Source organism: Carcharhinus amblyrhynchos, chromosome 18 (assembly GCF_965287045.1).
Source record: "Carcharhinus amblyrhynchos chromosome 18, sCarAmb.v2.hapA, whole genome shotgun sequence".
Lineage (NCBI taxonomy): Eukaryota > Metazoa > Chordata > Chondrichthyes > Carcharhiniformes > Carcharhinidae > Carcharhinus > Carcharhinus amblyrhynchos.
The window spans coordinates 33,748,201-33,771,307 of NC_137341.1; the positions used below are offsets into that span (position 1 = coordinate 33,748,201).

Here is a 23,107-nt window from a genome sequence, read left to right on the forward strand (position 1 = left end):
ATCTCTGGTATCAGCTTAGTGAACCTCCTCTGCACTCCCTCCAAGGCCAAAATATCCTTGCGCAAGTGCGGCAACCAAAACTGCACACAGTACTCCAGCTGTGACAACCAGTACCCTGTACAGTTGCAGCAAGACCTCCCTGCTTTTACATTCTATCCCCCTCGCTATAAAGGCCAGCATTCCATTTGCCTTCGTGATCACCTGATGCACCTGCAGACTGGGTTTTTGCGACTCATGCACAAGGACCCCCAGGTCCCTCTGCACCGTAGCATGCTGCAGCTTTTCGCCCTTTAAATAGTAATCCCTCCAACTATTATTTCTGCCAAAGTGGATAACCTCACACTTGCTAACATTATACTCCATCTGCCAGGTCCTCGCCCACTCGCTCAGCCTATCCAGATCCCTCTGCAGGCATTCCACACCCTCCATGCAATTTGCTTTACCATTCATCTTCGTGTCATCAGCAAATTTCGTCACCCTACACTCAGCCCCCTCCTCCAGATCATCTATATAAATGGACAGACTGGAGGGGCTGATTGTGGACAAGTCCCCAGGACCAGATGGAATGCATCCGAGGGTTCTGAAAGAAATGGCGGAGGTTATAGTGGATGCCTTGGTGGTTATTTTCCAGACATCGCTGGATTCCGGGGAAGTGCCGGAAGATTGGAAAACGGCTAATGTTACGCCGTTGTTTAAGAAGGGTGCCAGGCAAAAGGCAGGGAATTATAGGCCGGTTAGTTTAACGTCTGTGGTAGGTAAAATGTTAGAATCCATCATTAAGGTGGAAATTGCGAGGCATCTTGAAGGGAATTGCTTGATAGAGCAGATGCAGCACGGTTTCATTAAAGGGAAGTCGTGTCTGACAAATTTACTGGAGTTCTATGAGGATGTGTCTAGGGCGGCGGATAGAGGAGAGCCGGTGGATGTGGCCTTTCTGGATTTTCAGAAGGCGTTTGACAAAGTACCTCATAAGAGGTTATTGCAGAAGGTCAGGGGACTTGGAGTTGGGGGTAAGGTGTTAGCGTGGATAGAGGATTGGTTGTCAAATAGGAGGCAGAGAGTGGGGGTCAACGGGTGCTATTCGGATTGGCGGATGGTGACTAGTGGAGTGCCCCGGGGTCGGTGCTGGGGCCTCAGCTTTTTACCATTTATATAGATGATCTGGAGGAGGGAACCGAGTGTAGGGTGTCGAAATTTGCAGATGACACCAAGATTGGGGGAACGGCAAATTGTGCGGAGGGTGTGGAGAGTCTGCAGAAGGATCTAGATAGGCTGGGCGAATGGGCCAGGAAATGGCAAATGGAATTTCATGTTGGCAAGTGTGAGGTGGTCCACTTTGGTAGGAAGGACTATTACTTACGTGGCGAAAAACTGCAGCAGGCGACGGTGCAGAGGGACCTCGGGGTCCTTGTGCATGAGTCGCAAAAACCCAGCTTGCAGGTGCAGCAGGTGGTCAGGAAGGCGAATGGGATGCTGGCCTTCATAGCGAAGGGGATTGAATATAAAAGTAGGGAGGTCTTGCTGCAGCTGTATAGGGCATTGGTGAGGCCGCAGCTGGAGTACTGTGTGCAGTTTTGGGCGTCGCACCTGCGCAAAGATATTTTGGCCTTGGAGGGAGTGCAGAGGAGGTTTACTAGGCTGATACCGGAGTTGAGGGGGTTGAGCTATGAGGAGAGGCTGAATAAACTAGGCTTGTACTCGTTGGAGTTTAGAAGAATGAGGGGAGATCTCATTGAGACGTATAAGATGATGAATGGGATGGATAGGATACAGGTGGAGAGACTCTTCCCGCTCAAAAAAGACAGTAGGACTAGGGGGCACAGCCTCAAGATAAAGGGGGGGCATTTTAGAACGGAGTTGAGGAGGAACTTCTTCACGCAAAGGGTGGTAAATCTCTGGAATTCTCTACCCGTTGAAGTGGTGGAGGCTGCCTCGCTAAATATTTTCAAGAAGCGGGTTGATGGGTTTTTGATAAGAGAGGAGATTAAGGGTTATGGGGAGAGGGCCGGAAAGTGGAACTGAGCCACGACAGATCAGCCATGATCTTATTGAATGGCGGGGCAGGCTCGAAGGGCCAGATGGCCTACTCCTGCTCCTATTTCTTATGTTCTTGTTCTTATGTTCTTAAATAGCTGAAGCCCCAGCACCGATCCCTGCGGCACTCCACCAGTCACCAACCGCCAATCAGAATAGCGCCCATTGAAACCAACTCTGTTTCCTATTAGACAACCAATCCTCTATCCACACTAACACCTTACCCCCAACTCCGTGCACCCTAACCTTCTGTAGCAACCTTTTATGAGGCACCTTATAAAACGCGTTTTGAAAATCTAGAAACACCACATCCACCGGTTCCCCTCTGTCCACCGCACTAGTCACATCCTCATAGAAATCCAATAAATTTGTCAAACACGACTTCGTGCTGCGTCTGCTCTATCAAACCATTCTTTTCTAGGTGCCTCGCTATTTCTTCTTTGATGACGGATTCAAGCATTTTTTCAACTACAGACGTTAAACTAACCGGCCTATAATTCCCCACCTTTGTCAGCTACCTTTTTTAAACAGCAGCGTAACATTAGCTGTTTTCCAATCTTCCGGCACTTCCCCAGAATCCAATGAATTTTGGTAAATAATCACTAAGACATCCACTATCACCTCCATCATTTCCTTCAGAAACCTGGGATGCATTCCATCCGGTCCTGGGGACTTGTCCACCTTCAGTCCCATTAGTCTATCAAGCACTACCTCTCTCGTGACACTAATCGCATTCAGGCCCTCAACTCCTACCATCCTTCTATCTTTACTATCCGGCAAACTATTTGTGTCCTCCTCCTGCGAATGGTCCAAAACTAAATACAACACGGTTCAGACTGGCAAGATGCTCTTAATTTTTGATGATACTTTTGGATACTCCAAAATTACCTTCATTCAAAATAAAACGTTTGGCTGTATAGCGTGATGACTGCTAAGTAGAAACCACGTGGCTAAGAAATTTCCTGATTGCACGTGCCCTCGTGATTAGTATTGTGAAGCATATACTTAACAGAAGCCAATCCTTCCATAATGAGGACACAGCAGCTTTTACATTTCCATATCAAATCTGAAGTTTTGCAAACTATTTAGAAACGTAAACTTCCAAGTTTCACTAAATAATAGTTTTAAACATTTGTAAATTCAAACTAAAATCTTTACTAAGGTGACAAGCTTGGCCTTTGAACAAAGCAGAGGCTGTATTAGCTGCTGAGATCTACTTGATTCAATCTCTGCCGGTGTGGTTAAAAAATACTGTTTGCGAAGGAACATAGGAACAGAAGTAGGCCATTTGAGCTTGCTCCACCGTACAACAGGAATAGAGCATCAGCTCCACTTTCCTGCTAAAATTTCCTTACTTTTATATTCCATTCCTCTTATAATAAACACTAGCAGTCCATTTGCCTTCCTAATCATTTGCACAGACTTTGAGAGATCATGCACCAGGATACCAAGATACCTCTGTACTACTGAGTCCTGCAATCTTTCTCTATTTAAATAGTATACTGCTTTTCTATTCTTCCTGCCAAAGTGAACAATTCACGTTTACCCATGTTATACACCATCTGCCATGTTTTTGCCCACTTGGTTAACGTGTCTATAAAAGTTAAAATCACCACAATTCCAGGTAACCACTGGCTGCTCTCCCTCTCAAAAGGGGAGAGCTGACAGGTGGCGATTTTAACATGAGGATCACTGCACTTCAGGCATGGGGCAAGGGGTTGAGAAAGCAGGCCCTCATGAATAACCTCAGCCAGAACAGGAATTGAACCCATGCTGTTGCTGTCACTCTGCATCACAAACGAACTATCCAGCCAACTGAGCTAACTGACTTCCCAATTAACCGGTCTATATCCTTCTGCAGACTCACTACCATTTGACAACTTTGCTAAATCTGAAAAAAACCCATTTATCCCTCCCTAGTCTCTCCTCCCTTAGAGCCAACTATTTATCCATGTTGTTATCTCCTAAATGATGTGCTCTTACCTTGTGTAAACGACACATAATGAAACCTCCAGATGCAGCAATAAACAATTTGACAGAAGCTGTGCATCATCCATGCCCATCATCTCCAGGCCTGACAATTCCAACACACAACCAGCAGGCCTTCCACCCTCCATAAAGTTAAGTAATCTTCAGCCCACAATCCTCTGAGATACCTTCTCATCTAATTCTAGCATCTTTTTATCACTCCACCATTTGTGGCTGTCCCTTTAGCTACTGAGAGCCTTGACTCTTGAATTCCCTCCCTCAACTTCCATCACCTTTCTCCTCCATCTTGGTACGTTTTATTTATTTTTGCATCCAAACATTTTTTGCCTCAATGCAAAAACTTCTTACCCCTCCCCCACTGGGCCATCTATCAGTTGTTCTTTAATTTTGCTTTCATTGAACACTGACTTTGATATCTTACAATGATGCAACAACTAGAATCTTCTCCTGCCATTCATGCTTCCACTGTCTCCTGACCTACACATCTTTGTTGCCATCTCTCCTAGTCCCAGCAATTACTGACCTACAACTTTGTTACAACCATTATATCCCCTCTCATACAGTATATAATCCATCCCATTTCTACTTCTCTGTAACTCTGAAGAGACCTATATTTGAAACATTACCTATTTTCTATCTCACAGATACTGCCAGGCCTGCTGAGTTTTTCCAGTATTTTCTGTTTTTGTTTCAGATTTCAGTATCTGCAATGTTTGGCTTTAAATACAGATCCCACTTTTATGTGGTGGCTATGGGATTATTTTCCCTTTCACTTACGGGTATAATAAATAGTTTGGCACAGAATCTGCACTTAGCCCTTAAAAAATTCTCTAAAACAGTACTAATTTCTGGCACCTAACTATATTTTCAACTGACAATAATGTCGAAAACAACAAGGTAATTTATTGAAAGTACACAAGATGCCTGCCCTAAACTCAATATTTTAAAAAGCAGCAGAAAAATATTCCAGTATTCTGTGCTTTAATGAACAATAGTGTCAAATCTATTATAGCGTACCACTTAATCCACAATTTCATTTTTCTCAATAGTTACTGACTGATTAACCAATTAACATTCAATTTCACTCAAATTGCAATGCAGTACAAAATAAAACTACGGTAAAAGGGACTAAGTAACAACCACAAATTATTGGCAATTTAAGGAATTCTCAAAAAGTGACTGGGAATTTCCAAGAAATGCACAGCTACCAAAACCCAAGTGTGATAATATTTTTGTTCATCTTAAAATTGCCTGTGTGATTCTTCCCATCCTTGAAATAAGTGTTGCTGGCACCAAAATATCAGGCCAACTTAATTCAATATTATAACAATTTGCATTTACGTAACACCTTTAATATAGTGCCATAAATAATAAAAACAAACATTTTTTATTAAGTCTGATCATAAAATAATCACACTAGTTCTGATATATTTATCTTAATTCTATTTTACTGCTACTAAGTTTCCACTTTCTTGCACAATTTTTGCTGCGCAATTCATTAGATAATTCAAATCATTCTTTCATATCAGAATCAATATAATCAATTCAAATTCATACATTTGAATGTGCGCACTGTACATTTACACAATTAAATGGTCTTCCAAGCATTAACGTCTTACTAAAATATAGTTGAGAGCTTCATGCTTCCTTGTACAGTGATGGATATGACCATTGTACAGCAAATTAGGTTAAAATCATGCTATAATTCCATTCTAACAAATTCAATTACATCACTAGAGACCACAGTTATGTGTGTGTCAAATTGCTAAACAACAAGATTTGCTATAAGTTTTTAATATTGTGTGATTAGTTTTGACAATCATGTTTTTGGGATCATTTGCATTCCTGAAACAATCCGGCAGTATTATCTCAAAGTACAAGTCAATACTACTGTTCTCTCTTACTCTCCGGCTTCATACCCCAGTTAAGTTCAGATGTCCTCAAGTACTTCTCTTGTCATTTTTCAAGGGTCCACTGAGACCCTCTTTAATATTTCCTTATCACCAGCAACCCCACCTTCTACTCTGGCGGACTTCCCATTGGTGAGTTTCCTTTGGCCTACCCTTGCCGGCCTTCATCCCATTATGCCTACCATTAGCCCCTTGTACTCTGGCAATGGATCGTTGTCCCATTCCACAGTTCTTCCAGAATCGCCACCCACACCATGGGCAAGACTCTGGCCATTCACAAATGCACTGATATCTTGCTTTTGACACATCGGTGGCGACACCTTGGTGAAGCTATTCACCCCAGCCTTACCATCTGCCACCTGATATGGCCTTTATCACGGTCACACCTCTGGAAACACCTCACCTTGTTCTACTCATCTCACCTGTCAAATACTTGTTCTCTGTTGCCCATTTCAAATTTCTTATTGAGGCACCAACCCTTGGCCTCTCCCCAGCACTGATTCGAACTAGGGTTGCTAACACTCCAAGACTGGCCTGGAGTCTCTAGAAATTGAAAATTAATCTCGAGGACACTTGTATGTGCAATCCTGGAGAAAAATCATAGGGACATTAAAAAATGCTTTTACCATTTTGTGTGAACATTTCTCTTTGCCAAATATAAAGATATTGAAAATGGAGAAAAAAGGTTGTTTGGCTGACAAGCATCATGCAACTGGGTAGCGAGTCTTTTTGCTTTCCAATTGGTATAGGAAGGCAATAAAGTTTAGTTTGTTTATTAGTATAACAAGTATGTTTACATTAACACTGCAACTAAGTTACTGTGAAAATCCCCTAGTCGCCATAGTCTGGCATCTGTTCAGGTACACTGAGGGAGAATTTAGCATGGCCAATGCACCTAACCAGCATGTATTTCAGACTTTGAGGAAAGTGGAGCGCCCGGAGAAAACCCATACAAACACGGAGAATGTGCAGACTCAGCACAGGCAGTGACCCAAGCCGGGAATCGAACCTGGGTCCCAAGCATTTTGAGGCAGCATTGCTAAGCACTGAGCGGCCCTGTATGTCACAAGGATGATTGTGTGAGGAATGGCTGATGCATAGCAGCAAGTCATGTATTGCACCTCCTGGAATGCATTTAATCATAGTTGGCAACCCTAATTCCAACCCTCTCCCTGATTGGACTAAATCAGATTATTTGCAACAACTATTTGACTTTCTGCTACATTACAAACCATGCACCCACTCATCACAAGCCCCACTTCCATCTCTAACATCATCTATCTTCACCTCAGTCTATTGCTGCTAGAACCCTGGCCTGTGCTTTTGTTACCTCCAGAATTGATTATTCAAATACTCTGCTGGCCAGCCATTCATCCTGAATAAACTTCAATCCAAACAAAGATGCTACCTGTATACCAAGTCACTAATTTATGATGACTAAATATAACAATTTTTTTGCAGCTATGATTGTGCAAACAGAAACCTGCCATTGGTACTCGGACGCACTTTAAAAAGATGCAGTCATCTGGGTGCTTCACGTACAAGGTGGCAGAAAAAATGCCATCTTTACCAAAACTTGCATCAACTCCCTTTAAAAAAAGGTTGAATAACCATGAATGAATCATTCCTACAAAATTCGACAACGTGTATTTTGAACAGATCATTCTCCCCTGCCTACAAACACAATCTATCGAATGGAATATGAAGCTTATGCCTGGATAAACATGTTAAATCAATCGATCAGTGCGTGGTGTGATAACACCGTCACCAGAATTTACATGCAACTAAAAGCCACAATGCAGCACTGGAACCACACCTACCAGTTTTACAAACACCCCTGAACTCAACCTAATGCACACACCGCAGCACCAATGGCTTACTTCCAGCTCCACATATTCCAACTGGTGCAAGTTTATTTGGAAGCCTGTGCTGCATACCTCATTGCTTTTTGCCAACACTGCACAGAAAACCAAAATCTAACAGCCTCCAGACCAAAGCCAAATTCAAAACTGTCCTTACAAAGAATTTACAGTGTTATTAAAAGTCCAGTGAATGAAGGCAGATGGATTTGAAAATCCACGCCGTGAATCAACAAGTACTGAACAAAGTGGCTACAACCAGAAGCTGATTCTCGTGAGTCGGTTCTGTTCCTAACTCCTGGACATGACACTCTTACAACAAGTACTTCTCCCATTGGCTCTTTTTCAAAACATGCAGAAATGTTGTAACTAAATTGATTTCACAACAGGACAGAATGGAGGGTTCACATTTGAAAGCAACCACACAAATATGACTATAAAAAGACAACCCAAAATATTATATATTTAAAATCTACATAAAGGAAAGAGCAACATTAAGCTGTCCAAGTTTAGCAAACTTCAAACAGATGACATTGGAAGTTCAAACAAAAAATTTTACTTTAAGATGCATGATTAATTTCTGAACTAAATTACAATTTGGAAAACAGATACAAGCACCTAGCATCATTAAAAACACAGAAACATCGTAAATAGCAGAAGTAGGCCATTTGGCCCCTTGAGCCTACTTTGCCATTCAGTATGATCGTCCAACTCAACAGCCCAGACCCACCTTCCCCCATATCCTTTGATTCCTTTTGCCCCAAGCGCTATATCTAACTCCTTCCTGAAAGCATACAATATTCTGGCCTCAATTGCTTTCTGTGGTCGCGAATTCCACAGGCTTACAACTCTCTGGAAGAAATTTCTCCTCATCTCCATCCTTAAAGGTTTAACCCTTATCCTTGGAGATATTGCATTTTGTTCATTCATCCAACTCATTTATACTGTAAATAGCTGGGGCCCTAGCACTGTTCCCTGTGGTACCCTACTGGACACTACCTGCCACTGGGAAAAGATCTTGCTTATTCCTACTGTTTCCAGTCTGCCAACTGATTTTCTAACCATCTCAATACACAACCCCCCTAATCCTATGCACTTGAATTTTACATGCTGATCTCTTCAGTGGGACATTGTCAAAAGCCTTCTGAAAGTCCAAATAAATCACATCCATTGGCTCCCCCGATCAACTCTACGAGTTACATCCTCAAAAGAATTCCTGCAGATTTGTCAAGCATGATTTCCCTTTCATAAATCCATGCTGATTCTGTCACTGTTTTCAAGTGCTCTGTTATAAAATCCTTTATAATGGACTCCCCACTACCGATGTCAGGCTGACTGGTCTATAATCCCCTGCTTTCCCTCTGCTTCCCTTTTCAAATAGTGGGGTTACATTAGCTACCTTCCAAGCCATAGAAATTCTTCCAGAGACAATAGAATCTGAAGATATTGACAACCTATGCATCCATTATTTCTAGGGCCACTTCCTTAATACTCTGGGATGTAGATCATCAGGCCCTGGAGATTTATTGGCCTTCAATCCCAATCTCTCCCCAACACCATTTCTCTACTAAGAATGATTTCCTTCAGTTCCTCCCTCTATCTAAACTTTGTGCTCCCCGATGTTTCTAGCATGTAATGTGTCCTTCTTTGTGAACACAGAACCAAAGTTTGTATTTATTTGGTCAGCCATTTCTTTGTTCCCCATTACAAATTTCTGACTGGAAGGGTACATTTGTCTTCACTAATTTTTTTCTCTTTACATACCTATAAAATTGACTATAAAAGTTTCTAATGTTCCCCGCAAACTTGGTAAATTTGTATGCCTCTTCGTTGGTTCTAAACACTATCTCTAATTTTCCTTGTAAGCCATGGTTTGGCCACCTGTCGGATTTTACTTTGCACCAGACAGGAACAAACAATTGTTGTAGTTCACCCACGGACTCTTTGAATGTTTGCCATTGCCTATCCAACCTCATCACTTTGTAACATTTCCCAATCCAAAGCACAGCAGTTCATACTTTACAGCAAAAATCAATTCCGAAAAATAATTAAATCCACGCATTCATTTTGTGGCTAGATCATCTACACACCCATATGTGTACTGGCTCTTTTAAATATCACAAAAAAAAAGACATCTTTAAAATGGTCATACATTGAAAACATCTTGAAGTCATATCTTCCAAACTAACAATCTGATCTGAGTGTAATTCAGATACTACAGATTAAAGACAAAGATTCATCCATTGTTTTCACAGTTAATATTGGAAACAACTCTCTTGCTTGGCTTCTGTGGGAATAATACACCTGGTTTGACCCAACTATGCCAGGACAGATGTTCCCTTTGGGTCATTCTTCCTGGCATCAGGCCACTCACAAAGAGTCTGTTGCTTTCTATACCCTCAGTTCCACAATAATTGCACTGTTCGGTTTCCTGGGCCTGCGCTCTGCCTTATCATTCTCAACAGCTCAGATAATTTGGAATAAAACAAGTCGTCAGTCAGCATCCGTGGAAGTCCCTGAAACGTTAACACTGTTTTTGGCCCTAGGTGCTGCCTAACATGTTCAGTATTTCCAGCATATTGTGTCTTTATTTCACATTGCTAGCATCTGCAATAATTTGCTTTAACTTGATAATTTGGGCTTCCAACTGCTGCTAGGTGAAACCCCAGTGATAAACTGCTACATCCCCGCTTCAGGCTCATTAACTTGCCCATATTCATTCCAACCTCCATCTCCACAGTTTTGTCAGATTTCAAAAGATTAGTAAATCTAAGATGTCAGCAACTCTGTGAAGCAAAACACACCATCTTTACTGAATATTGTAAACATGATTAATTAATTCTGTTCCAGATTTGATAGGCTGAATGGCCTCTTTCTATAAAGTACAGATTCTATGACTGCCCTTCATTGCCAGTTGCAACCCAGCCACCAGCAGTAGCAAAGATGAATTTTTCACAATTCATTACTCTTCAGTTCAATATATTTTTAGCCAAATCAGGGAAAGGGACTGAACGGAGCTCCAAATCATTAACATAAACCAGCTCTACCTAAGTGTGAAGACTATGGATTCGAATCCCACTTGAGCAAGGTAGACAAGTTAATATTATGGTGCAGTACTGAGTGTGTGTTCGAAGATACCAACTTTTGGATGAGATATTAGGCCAACACCCAGTCAAGCTGATTTGGCAGAATAGGTAACAAACGAGGTGTCACTGATCTACTCATAAATTCTCCTAGTGGTCCAAGCCAACATTTGTCCCTCAACTGACATCACCAAAGATATAATTCAACTTGTCATTCATTGCATTTGCTTTGCTAGACCTTGCTTACAGACAGATCGACTGCCAAAACAACTGTGGCTGCACTTCAAAAGCAATTAATTTGTTGTGAATCGTCCAGGAGACATGAATGATAAAATAAAAAATGTTCTACGCTTTATTATGATCAACTTGATCTCCTTTGTTACACTTCATATTTCCACAATTCTGCCCTTGAATTAGTCAAACTGCAATGAGCCATCTTAATTTGTCAGGTTCACAATTTTTTTTCCATCTGGTAGACTCACCTTTGTCTGCTCCAGACACCATTTCGCCCTATCCTTCACATGATGCATGCAACATCTAGCTAACTATCTCTCCCCTTTCCCAGTCTCCAACATGTTGCTTGCCATTTTACCTTATGTTTGAAGTGAGACACAAATGTAAATCAGTAAAAAAAAAACCAAGAGGATACAGGTACACTGAAGACAGGTGATGGGGGAAATGAGACTTGGCCTCAAAATTATCCTTGGCCCAAATTCCCAAGATGTGGATGTGCCGGCGTTGGACTGGGGTAAACACAGTAAAAAGTCTGACAACACCAGGTTTTAGTCCAACCGATTTATTTGATAGTAAACTCACAAGCTTTAGAGGGGATTCCCTCTTCGTCAGGTGAATGGAGTTCTGGCCTCGGACAGAGCATACAAAGCACAGACAGTTTACAGAACCTGGTGTTGTCAGACTTTTTACCAAATTCCAACCCACAGCTTGGGTTCATCTTGCCAAATTAGACACAACACAGTGGGATGTGGGCAGGGCAGGAGCTGTTCTTCAGAGGAAGCACAGAAGGATATATTTCACCCAAATACGAAGCCTTTCAGAAACAGAAGCAGGTGATGACTGTATAATTTGATAGTAAATATGGACTCAAAAGCAATACTATAATAAAAGTTAAAAAAAAACTTACTTTCGCCATTGCCCCAGCTTGCTGTGTGTTTAGACCCGTGTGCGCACCCATCTGTGCCGATCCCTGGGCCAAAGTCTCTGCTAACACACTGCCAGAGTTGCCCAGGCCAGAGTTTGAATACTGCATGCCTCCTCGACCCCTGCCAGCAGCCCCCAAGGATCCATTCAGCACCTGTCCCTGTCCTTGCTGCGACTGCTGCATTAGACCTTGACTGTTGCTGCTGTTCAATAGAGTTTGATGGGTGTGACTGAGATTGGTATTGATGCCGATTCCTCCTGGCCCAGTCTGAGCAGCTGGGCTACTGTTGGCAGACACCATACCCGATGCTGCAGCATTATGAAGTTTCTGCTCTCCATGTTTTTGTGCTTGTGTGCTCAGTGCTTGAGAGCCAGGGGTCGAAGAACTTGAACCACTAGCAGCCATTCCGAGACTGGAAGGCGAAGTGAGCCCTTGATTGTGAGGGCTTTTGCCCATGTTGGAGCTGTTCTGCTGGCCCTGGCCAGGACTGTCCATTGATCTGCCTGGATTGCTGCTGGAGTTCACATTGCCCAGTCCTCCAGTGAGATTGCCACTGCCTGCCCGCAAAAGCTCCGAGAGCTGCTTATGTTTAGAAGCAGCGTCTTGACCAATGCTGCTGTTTAACTGGCTTAGTTCGCCACCATTAGGCAATCCTAAAGGGTCGGATGATCTGATCAACTCATCAGGTAAATCATTTTCTAAATCAAATGGTGATCCAAAATCTAAAAAATAAAAGTTATCCACTCTTAATAATATTATCAAAAGTGCACTTTGTACATACTGCAAACATTTTGTATTAAAGATAATTTTTGCAACCAAAATAAACACATCAAGGGTGCACTATTTAACACAATATATTAAAAAAAACACTCAGTTCAGGAGCGATAACTTGCCTACCAGCTCTATTCTCTCCCCACAGATGCTTTCAGACTGGCTGAGATTTTCCAGTTTTTATTTAACACTAGCATTTACCCACACAAAATCAATCCCAAAGAAAATTTTCAGTAATGAACTTCCAAATATGTTAAGATATGTGCAGTGAGCAATGATCCCTGTTACTCTTCACTTGCAACTGGAGTTCATAAAAGTCATTTTTAAAACAAAAACTGACCACCCTGTAAAAGCAGTTTATTATACTTCTGTTATTGTTGTACACAACAATAACATACTAAGTACTGACTTCACATTAAACCAGCTGTAACAAGCTAAAACCTTTATGGGACAATATATTGAATTTGACTGCTGTTTGAGGCTATTTTATGAAGAAAAGTCTATTGCACCAAATCATAAGCCCAACCTACCCGAGTAAACCATGTGAATTCTTATTATTTCATGGTAAGCATTTCTGAAATGCATAACCACATGTTTGAAGTCAAAATGATTCTAGTTTTTTTAAAAATGTACTTTGTAAAGTATTATAAACCATAACAGGACAAATCTGACACTGGGCATTGTTAAAGAGACTTCACACTACAGTGGGTACAGTTCCAAAGGTAAAAAAGTCAGAAATAATATAACATACAGCCACATTAAATCTTGGTTTCACACTGGTTGCATAAACCTTCCTATAAATCATTTGATATACTGCAACCAATTTAGCTGAATGTGAACATACAAATAATATATGCTTCTTCAATGTTTGTGTAGGACAAAGTAACATAAGATGCAGTTCAAACTTCAGAGACTGAATACTGTAAAGTATCGATCATCTACAATCCACGGTACATGCCCACAATGTATTATGTATTGTAATGAGTTGTCATAACATGGAAGCTAAGTTTAAATGTTCATTTGTTCATGTATATTAGATATATAAAAGAGTAAACAAACTTCTAAAGAATGCTTCATTTTTTAGTTTGTACACTACAAATATAAGAGTTCCATTGCAGGATTAACAGAATAATGCACCAGTTTAAAAACAAGCTCAATTCTGTATAATTATCATTTTATTTCTTACATAGCCCAGTGCCAGTTTGGATACTCATTATTACTTTAAAATTATGTACAACGAGAAATGCATATATTATGACTCTCTCTTCGATTATTGCAATATACTGAATGTCCAATTGCCATTTTAGTTGGTCTCGTCCCGTTAAATAGCTGCAGTGTCTGGGATAACTGATGACTAACTGTAATTATTGTTAGTTAAAGGTTTCGACAGTCGTATCGATTACTGGCTCGTCAGAATCCACGGGGCAATAACTATGAGATGTCGTTTTGCCACTAGCCAGTACAGAATTAAATTCAAATCCCCGAGCTTCCGCCAACTAGCCCTGGACATAATGCAGTCCGTCGCTACAAGTTTCTATTTACAAAATAATGACAAGAATACGGAGCTCTACTACTTCCGACACATGCACGTTTTACACACATCAGATGCAATAACTTTTACGAAAAGTAATTTAAGTTACTACTTCACTTGTCACAAAACTGTTGAAAAGCTAAATATGTTTTACTGTTAAATATGTTAAATGCTTTATCTACAGACTTAAAAAGTGTCTGTTAATTACATATTTCATTAGTTTTGTCGAAATATTTTGCAGATTGGAGAAATTATACCTTTGCTGATTGTTCGCAATGTTACGATAACTTCAATCACAGGAAAGCCATGGATAAATTTTTTTTTAGTATTTGGCTTGTGTGAAAATGAGCCAGTGCATCGATTACTGAATTGAACTTTGTGAAATATGTAACAAGTGAATGCTAAATAATTCTTCAATTAACTGATCAATAATTTATTTGCTCGGGTCATTCATAATTCGCTTTCTTACCAGTTTCTAAATATGCAATAACTAAAACATATTATAGCCTTAAACATGTTTTTGGATCATTCCCGTCCAAATCTTTCCAATTATACTACTGCAAAGACAGCTAGTTTCATTTTTTTGTGGGGGGCGGGGAGATGGAGGGAAGGAGCAAAACAAATCCTGCCATGCCCTCCCCTCACTAAATCGTCCAACAACTCATCTCAAAACCAACCATTGCTAAAGGTCTCTGACAAAATCCTTAATTTTAAAACACACGTAGACACACGGTACATGCAAGTTGTCCTGGTTGAACATCTGCAATCCAGAAATAATAGTGTCGGGAGCCTACGCAGCTACCTACATTTCCAATCCTTCCTTGGTTGTCCCCTCCTTACCTGTACTGTCACTGGCGGAAAGCGCCGGCGAGTTGAGTTTGGGCCGTTTGGCAGACGGCGGTCCATCCAGCAAGTTCTCGGCCATTTTATTTTCTGTATATTATATATATGTGTATATATATATGGTTTCCCCCCTCCCTTTATCGCGTTTCATATAATGAACATGGAAAGGTGAGGGGGGGAGGGATAGGGACGGACGCAGCGACAACTCTGGCAGGCCCCGGGGCCTGAGACTAGCACCAAGAGCCCGCTCCTCCTCAGCCACAGCGCCATTCCCCCACCGCGACACCCCGTACCGCCATTCCACACACCCCCCTCAAACAGGGAAAAAAAAATTCTTCCAGCCCCTTTTTTTTCTAGACGCAAAAAAAGACATAAATTGGAACCTGTCAGTCAGGCCGCATTTTCGGCGACGGGGGCCTCAGCCAGGCCAGGGACTGACGCCGGGCCGCTGCCGACTGGGCGATGAAAACAATACTTCACCCAGAGGCTCGGTACGGCGGAACGAAGGGGATACGGATTTTTAAACTCCCCCGCCCCCCTCTCCCGGTCCCCTTTCTCTTGTCGCTTTTCTCCCGCTTAAAGGCGCCTAGACCAACGCTAATTTGACGGCCGGGTGGATTTCGGAACCGAATGTGGGCTTTTGGGGGTCCTTAACACATCGAGTGCAGCTCCCGACACCGTTCAATTCCTCTGAAATTTCGGAGGAAATTTTCCACCAAAATGGCGGCTGTTGATCTTAAAGTTTTTTTTCCTCCTGACGTTCCGTCCACCGAGAGAGGGGGGGGGGGAGGGGAGAAGGGATAAGGAGGCGGGACCACTGGACGGAGATTGCCGAAACCGCCACGGCAGCTGGTCGGAAATGCCCGAACTACGCCTCGGGCTGAGGCTGACTACTCCGCGTGACCCGAGCGCCGCCTGCCGATTGGCCGCCTCCGCGAGGAATGAGGGCGCAAACGCAGCCGATCGTGCATTACGTCATGGAGTGGCACTGATGCATTGTGGGGTTACTATCAAATACCCATGCGCGTCTGCTTTGGAACTGTGAATGAGTTGTAATTTTGGAAGTGTTCATTGTTGTGTATCATTTAATGTGCAAAATGATTTCATGATCATTTCTGATGCAAATAACATAACGCAGTTAAAACCATTCTAAACACTGACTTAAATGCTTTTGTGTTGGCCACATAAAATGTCACACCCTCCTAGTTCTCAAAATAGCTATTTGTACAAATAGTTTCTAAATAAAGTGGGCGTGAAGAGGTTCATTTAAATTTAAAGATAAATGATCTCCGTCACGCTTCAGCTTTCAAATGATATCTAGAATTAATTACGGAAGCTCGACTCTGTCCTCGAAAGGATATTCTGACGTATTATTAAAGTGAGATTGCATAAGAGCTCGGACATCTTTTGATTGCTGCATGTTATTGTGCATCTTCCAAACTAGAGCAGTCAGCTCCATACGAATCAGGAGGCAATCTTGCATCTTGACATGTTTGTATCATTCATGATTTTGCTTTCTAGACATCAGACACTGATTCGATGGAGTAATTATTTAAAACATATCGCATTCATATGGTACCACGACCATAGGGAAAAAAAACCTAATGGCTCGTTATAGAATTATCAAACATATGAGGAACTATAAGGGCAGAAGACCAAAACTTGATTAGAGGTATTTAAAAATAGGAGGGAAGCGGTAATGGGATAAAGATGTTTAAGGAAGGAATTTCAATTACTTCTTGGGGATGCTTAAGTCCACTTCAGAATCACGCATTTTCACATGAATTCTGATAAAGCCATTGTCCTGGATTACTTCCCTCTTCAATATTTTACGAGTTAGATCTAAGTTTGGAAGTAAAAAGAAACAAGATACAGAAAGGATCAATTTTAGGTAATGAGCAGCATTATGGTGAACCTTTGCTGACAGCCGAAGAGGCCAATCTTTGAGAGGCAGGTTCTGCCACGCATGAAATTACCAAGTGAGTTGGGGATTGTTTTCAGCAGTGGCATCTATTGTGAAGTCACTGTAGCCAGTGGTCATCATGTTGGTACACACTAGCCCATAGCCAGTTTGCTCACCATACAGAAAATCCGTGAGTGTGAGACCATATCCATCCTGTGGCCGTACCCAAGCCACTGAAGTCACCTTGAATTGGTAAGTGCAAACGAATTTTGGAGCTCTGCCTTTGAGAAAACTGCCACATTTATGATTTTGTCCTGCCACGATAATCCATAATGTGGAGATGCTGGCATTGGACAGGATTGGGCACAGCAAGAAGTCTCACTACACCAGGTTAAAGTCCAACACATTGATTTGGTATCATGAGCCTTCGGCGCAGTGCTTCTTCATCAGGTGATATACCATAAACAGCAAAAATGGCAGAATGCTAAACTTCTTGATAGCTGTCATTCAGCCATATTTCACAATCGTACACATAGCTGTGAAACATGGACAAAAATGCTAAAATCAGCAGTTTTAAATTTATACTACTTCCAAAAGTTCTAACGACTACAGGGGAAAAATATCAATTTGTGTACAACTATGTGCTGAAGCAGACAACCAAGACAGTAGGAGAATTTTGAAGAATATGTATTTTCTACACAGAAATGCAATCACTGGCCTCTGACAGTAAATCCTTGAGGGGTTTTGGCACATTTGGCTCGAGTCAGTGCAAGTCTGGTAACTTCAGGCATCACAGATTTGGTATCTTTAACTATATTAAAATGAAACTATACATGAATTATCTTTACTAATCAATGTCCCTTCCAGTCAGTGGTGGATTCATGTTAATTATAAGCAACAACTCTAAATGAAGGTCTTTGATAAAATATCCTATATAGAACAGTGCATCAGTAATAGAACCAACACTTTTTTTTGATTGGGGAGGGAGGTGACAGGAAAGGGTAAATCAGGAAATATGGAAAATAAAAATTGCCATGCTAAGACTGGATGCAAAGTATCTTCTACCCTTCATAAACTTGAGATCATCAAAAACACTGCTGCCTCTATCTTAACTTATGCCAAGACCCATTCACCCATCATTACAGTGCTTGTTGCATTGACTTCCTGTCCGGCAATGTACCAATTTTAAAATTCTCACTTGTTTTATTATTTATGGTTTTGATTTTCCCAATCTTTAACCTCATCCAGTCCCATAACAACTAATATTTATATATCACATTTAAAATAAAGAGATAGAGAATCTGGTGAACAGGGGTGACAACAATCTCTCATTCAATGTCAGTAAAACAAAGGAGATAGTCTTCAACTTGGAAGCATAGCGGAGGATGTGCTCATCAACTGGGATGAAGTAGAAATGATCGAGAGCTTCAAGTTTCTAGGTGTCCAGATCACCAACAATTTATTGTGGTCCATCCATGCTGACTCCATAGTTAAGAAAGCCCACCAATGCCTCTACTTTCTCAGGCTAATTAAATTCAGCATGGCGCTATGACTTTCACCAACTTTTGCAGATGCACCATAGAGCACATCCTTTCTGGATGTATCACACCTTGGTATGGTTCCTACTCTGACAAAGGTCGCAAGAAACTACAAAGGGCCGTGTAAAAAAAACTCAGTCCACCACGCAAATCCCATATCTCTATGGGATAGAGTCCCATCCATTGACTCTATCTACACTTCCCACTGCCTCAGAAAAGTAGCCAGCTTAATCAAGAACTCCACACACTCTAGACATACTCTTCCTTCTTCTATTGGGAAAAAAGGTACAAAAGTCAGAGTTCCATACCAACCAACTCAAGAATAGCTTCTTCCCTGCTGCCATCAGATGCTTGAATGGACCTACCTTATATCGATCCTTCTTTACAACCAAGCTACGACTATAGCACTACAGTCTGCACTCTCTTTCCTTCTCTATGTACGGTATGCTTTGTCTGCACAGCATGCAAGAAAGTACTTTTCAGATTTCTTTTATTGAATCTAGTTCCAGCACTTGCCATGACAGGACTTGAATCCATGCCTCCAGAACATTTGGTTGAGTTTCTGGATTAACAGTCCAGCAATAATACCACTAGGCCATTGCCTCCTCAAGGCCTGTATACTAATACATGTGAAGTCAAATATACCTCAATTCTCTGAGGTTGTGAAAGTCAAATAAATGTCCTTCTAGCATTCAGTACAGTTTCATCTCCATTGCGCCATCAAATTAACAGTTGGATTTTGCTGTCTTGAGTGTGTAAAACAGAACAAAACATCATGGAAATAAGCACAATACTGCAGATGCTGGAATCTGGAACTAGAGAATAATGGAAAAATTCAGGAGGTCTGGCAGCATCTGTAGGAGGAGAGAACAGTTAACGTTTTGAGTTAATTTGGCTCTTCTTCAGAACTAAAGAGGAGAAATGTGTGAGAAACCATGGAGTTTCGTAGAGAGCTCAGTTACATTGGTTTAATCAATTATTAACTCTCTTGTTGGGAAGAAGCCAGAACGTGTGGGAAGTCAAAACCAAGTCTTGTATCTTATCCAAAATACATACTCAAACTCCAAGATCTTTACAAGGGCAGTGGATCTCTCCTGAAAGTGCAGTGAGGGGTGTTGTCCACTCCCATCCCTCCTATTTAATATCTTCACCAATGATTATTTCAAAGATAGATATGGTCCCTTAGTATCTGTTCTTAAGGTTTTTAAAATATTTGAGCACCCATCAGATGATATTGGCTCTAGAAGATCTTAAGCATGTACCTTTTTACAATCAGCCCATGCCCAGAGACTGGTTTCTTATTTTTGCAATAAACCTTTTACTGCAAAAATGCTGAGGAAGCAATAAGATAGCCCAGTATCAGGGTGAGTAGTGAATAAGATGCTAATTATTACAATTAACATGTCAACATTTAAAAGTTAAATGTGCACTGAGATATTTTAATTTTAACTTTAACTTTAGCAATGGGGGGGGGGGGGGGGGGGAGGGGGGGGAACGACAGTGCAGCAGGTCTTCAGGTACTTTTTCCCTTTGTGGGCCACAGAAGTTTAAATCAATTCATTTACTGATATTTAAAGCTGCTGACAGAAACTGCTTTCAATGTAAAGATTTGGTCATTAATAAAACAGAAAGGGTTGGAATCAATACACCAGAACCATCAAATTATGCAGAAAAACAGTCAACGGTTTAAGTTGTAAACACTTCCTCAGCACAGAGTGGAGAAATCTGCAATCCTTAACAAGACCAAAAAGTGATTTTTATTCAAAAGTGTCTGTCTGTTTTTCTGTAGGAGCCTGTGTACACACATTTGTGTGACTTCTTTCCCCATGTACTGTTCCTTTTTAAATATAGTCTATTTGAATACCCCCAAGATTTAATGAAGGGGCCAAACTCCCCTGGTCTCCAGAAACTGAGAAGCTGAAAGTTTCCATCATTTTCAGATTTCCTTTGGATTTCCATCATCTGCATTTTTTAAAAATGCTTTATTGGACTAAAAGATGTTTAGTATCAAAAATGCAAACATTATATTTACTTTTGTCTATCATTTAAAACATTTTTCACATCTAAACTTTAGTGGACTTTGTAAACTAGACTAATTATAATGAGGGGCTTTATCAGATTATAGACTGGGACAGTAATGTGAAGTGATTTAGTAATTCAAGGTGTAGAGAGGGGCAAGAGTCCCTAGAAGGCACATCTGGATCTGGTTCTTAATGAAATGGGCCAAACTGATCAAGTGTCAGTAGGAGAATATTTAGGGAACTGCTTTAGGTTGGCTATGGAAAAGAACAAACAACAATCCAGAGTAATAATAATAAACAGGTTGGGGGGTGGAAATGCCAACATCAATGGGCTAGTGTGGGTCTAGGATGAATAAATTGAAGTCAAAGATTGACAAGCAAAAACAGTGGTTGAAAAATGATTCGTTGACTTATCTGGATAGACACATGAACAGGCGGGGAATAAAGAGATACAGGTGGTTGGTCTAGATATGACAACATGATCGTCACATGCTTGATGGGCTGAAGAGCCTGTTCCTATGCTGTACTGTTCTTTGACAATGGGCTACCTTCAAAGATAAAGTATGAGCAAAATCAGGTTTTAGGCCTTCGAAAAAAAATTGGGGAAATAAATTTAGAGTTTCTTGGTTGTCGAAAGAGATAGAAATTATGATAAAACGAACTTATCACAAATGTCAGATGAAAAACACGAGAACAAAGCTGAACGAAGGTTCAGAGGAAAGACGAGAAAAATGAAGAAACAGTATGAAAAAGGAATCTCAAAATCTCCTATAGGTATAATAAAGGGTGGCGAACTGAGGACTGCCATTGATTAGGGAACAAAAAGGGGATTTATGCATGGAGGCATTGGGCATAGCAGAATTATTAAATTAATACTTTGAATTTGTCTTTACCAAGGAAGAAGAATGTATTTCAGAAATAGAATGGTCTAAAACTGATAAGGAAGATAGTATTGGATAGGCTATCTGCAGTTAAAGTTGCGAGGATACAGGAGGAAGACTGAATGGAAATTGCAGAGACACTGGCCATAATCCTTGACTCAGAGGTGGTGCCAGAGGATTGGTGAATTGCAAACATTATACCCTTGTTCAAAAGGGTGCAAAGGTAAGAAAGAACATCAACTACAGGTCAGTCAGTTTAGCATTAGTTATGGGGGAACTTCTAGAAATAATAATCCAGGACAAAGTTAATAGTCATATGGCAAAAGCAGGTAATTTTAAAAAAGCCAAGACATACTAGAGGAAATGATGTGGGGTTTAACTGATTTGTTGGGAGTCTTATAGTGATGCACAATAGACTTGTGACAAAGTTATAGCTTGTGGCATAAAAAGTAGCAAAATGGATACAACATTGGCTCAGTGACTGGAAACAGTAGTGGTTAGTGGATGTTTTTAAGAGCTGGAGGAGGATTTGTCATGGAGTTCCCAGGGGTGTGTTGGGATCCTTGCTTTTCTTGAAATATATTAATAACCGAGACCTTAGTGTACCGAGCACAATTACACGATTTGCTGACAATATGAAACTTGTAAGCATTGCAAACTGGGAATAGAGTAGGACTACAAAATGAGTTAAACAAGTTGGTTGCATGGCCTGGCAAGTGGCAGATAAAGTTCAATACGAAGAAATATGAACTAATTTATTTTGGTGAGAAGAATAAGGAGAGATTATATCAAATAGAGTACAAATCTAAAAGTGGGTGCAGAGCAAAGGAACTGGGTGTATACATGCATAAGTTATTGAAGCAAGGCTGACAATTAGGGTGTGCAAGGAGGTTGGCTTGACTCCCTGAACTTACCTTGTGCAGTATAAAATCTATGAAACCATTTTTATTGTTGTATATTGTTTTTTCTGGATATTTACATCAATGAGTCACCTGATGGAGGAGGAATCGCATGGTTATCTTCAAATACAAAGTTAAAAACAATTCCTTTCAGTACCAAAAGTCCTAAATTAGGATGCAATAGATTCTTCATCTTTCCCCAAAAGGTTAGTTTTATATTTATGTATTCAGTATTACGAGTTTTAGGCACAAGCAGGTACCACAGGGAACAGACAAGGTAGGGATTATGGAAATTTAGTAGGAAATTCAGAAGATTGCGTTTAAAAGAATCATCATCTGCATTATAGTATTTATTCATTTAGATGCAACTAAAAGCTTCTCTCAGAAACTGGAACGACATGTACGAATTCACAGTGTGTACTGCTTAGCAAGGTGAAACTTATGAAACTGGAAATACAAGCACTAACTATACAGAGTAAAAAAATCCTGTGGAGGCCAGCACAGAAATAAAAGACTCAACATTCATAGGATAAGAAACTGATTATTAAATAAAAAGAACTTCCAAGTTCTGTACACATTGGGAAGTTGCCCTTAGAATCCTCAAAATTGACTCTGGACCCCATGAAGTCAAACATGGGCAAGGAAACCACCTGCTGGTGACCACCTAATGTCCTCTTCTTGGCTGA

At 40.8% G+C, this 23,107-nt stretch overlaps 1 protein-coding gene across 4 annotated transcripts in view; it reads right to left on the bottom strand.

Annotated features, from left to right (window-relative positions):
- crebbpb (CREB binding lysine acetyltransferase b) overlaps window positions 1-15,921 on the bottom strand; it is a 144,119-nt gene extending 128,198 nt beyond the window's left edge. For all 4 annotated transcript variants that reach the window (XM_080206734.1, XM_080206732.1, XM_080206733.1 and 1 more), the window contains exons 1-2: window positions 15,177-15,921; window positions 12,017-12,756 (exon numbers count right to left, since the gene is read on the bottom strand). In XM_080206734.1, coding sequence (XP_080062860.1) covers window positions 12,017-12,756; window positions 15,177-15,261 — 825 coding nt within the window. In that variant the 5' untranslated portion in view covers window positions 15,262-15,921. The remainder of the gene's footprint in view (window positions 1-12,016; window positions 12,757-15,176) is intronic.
- Between the last annotated feature and the right edge of the window lie 7,186 nt (window positions 15,922-23,107).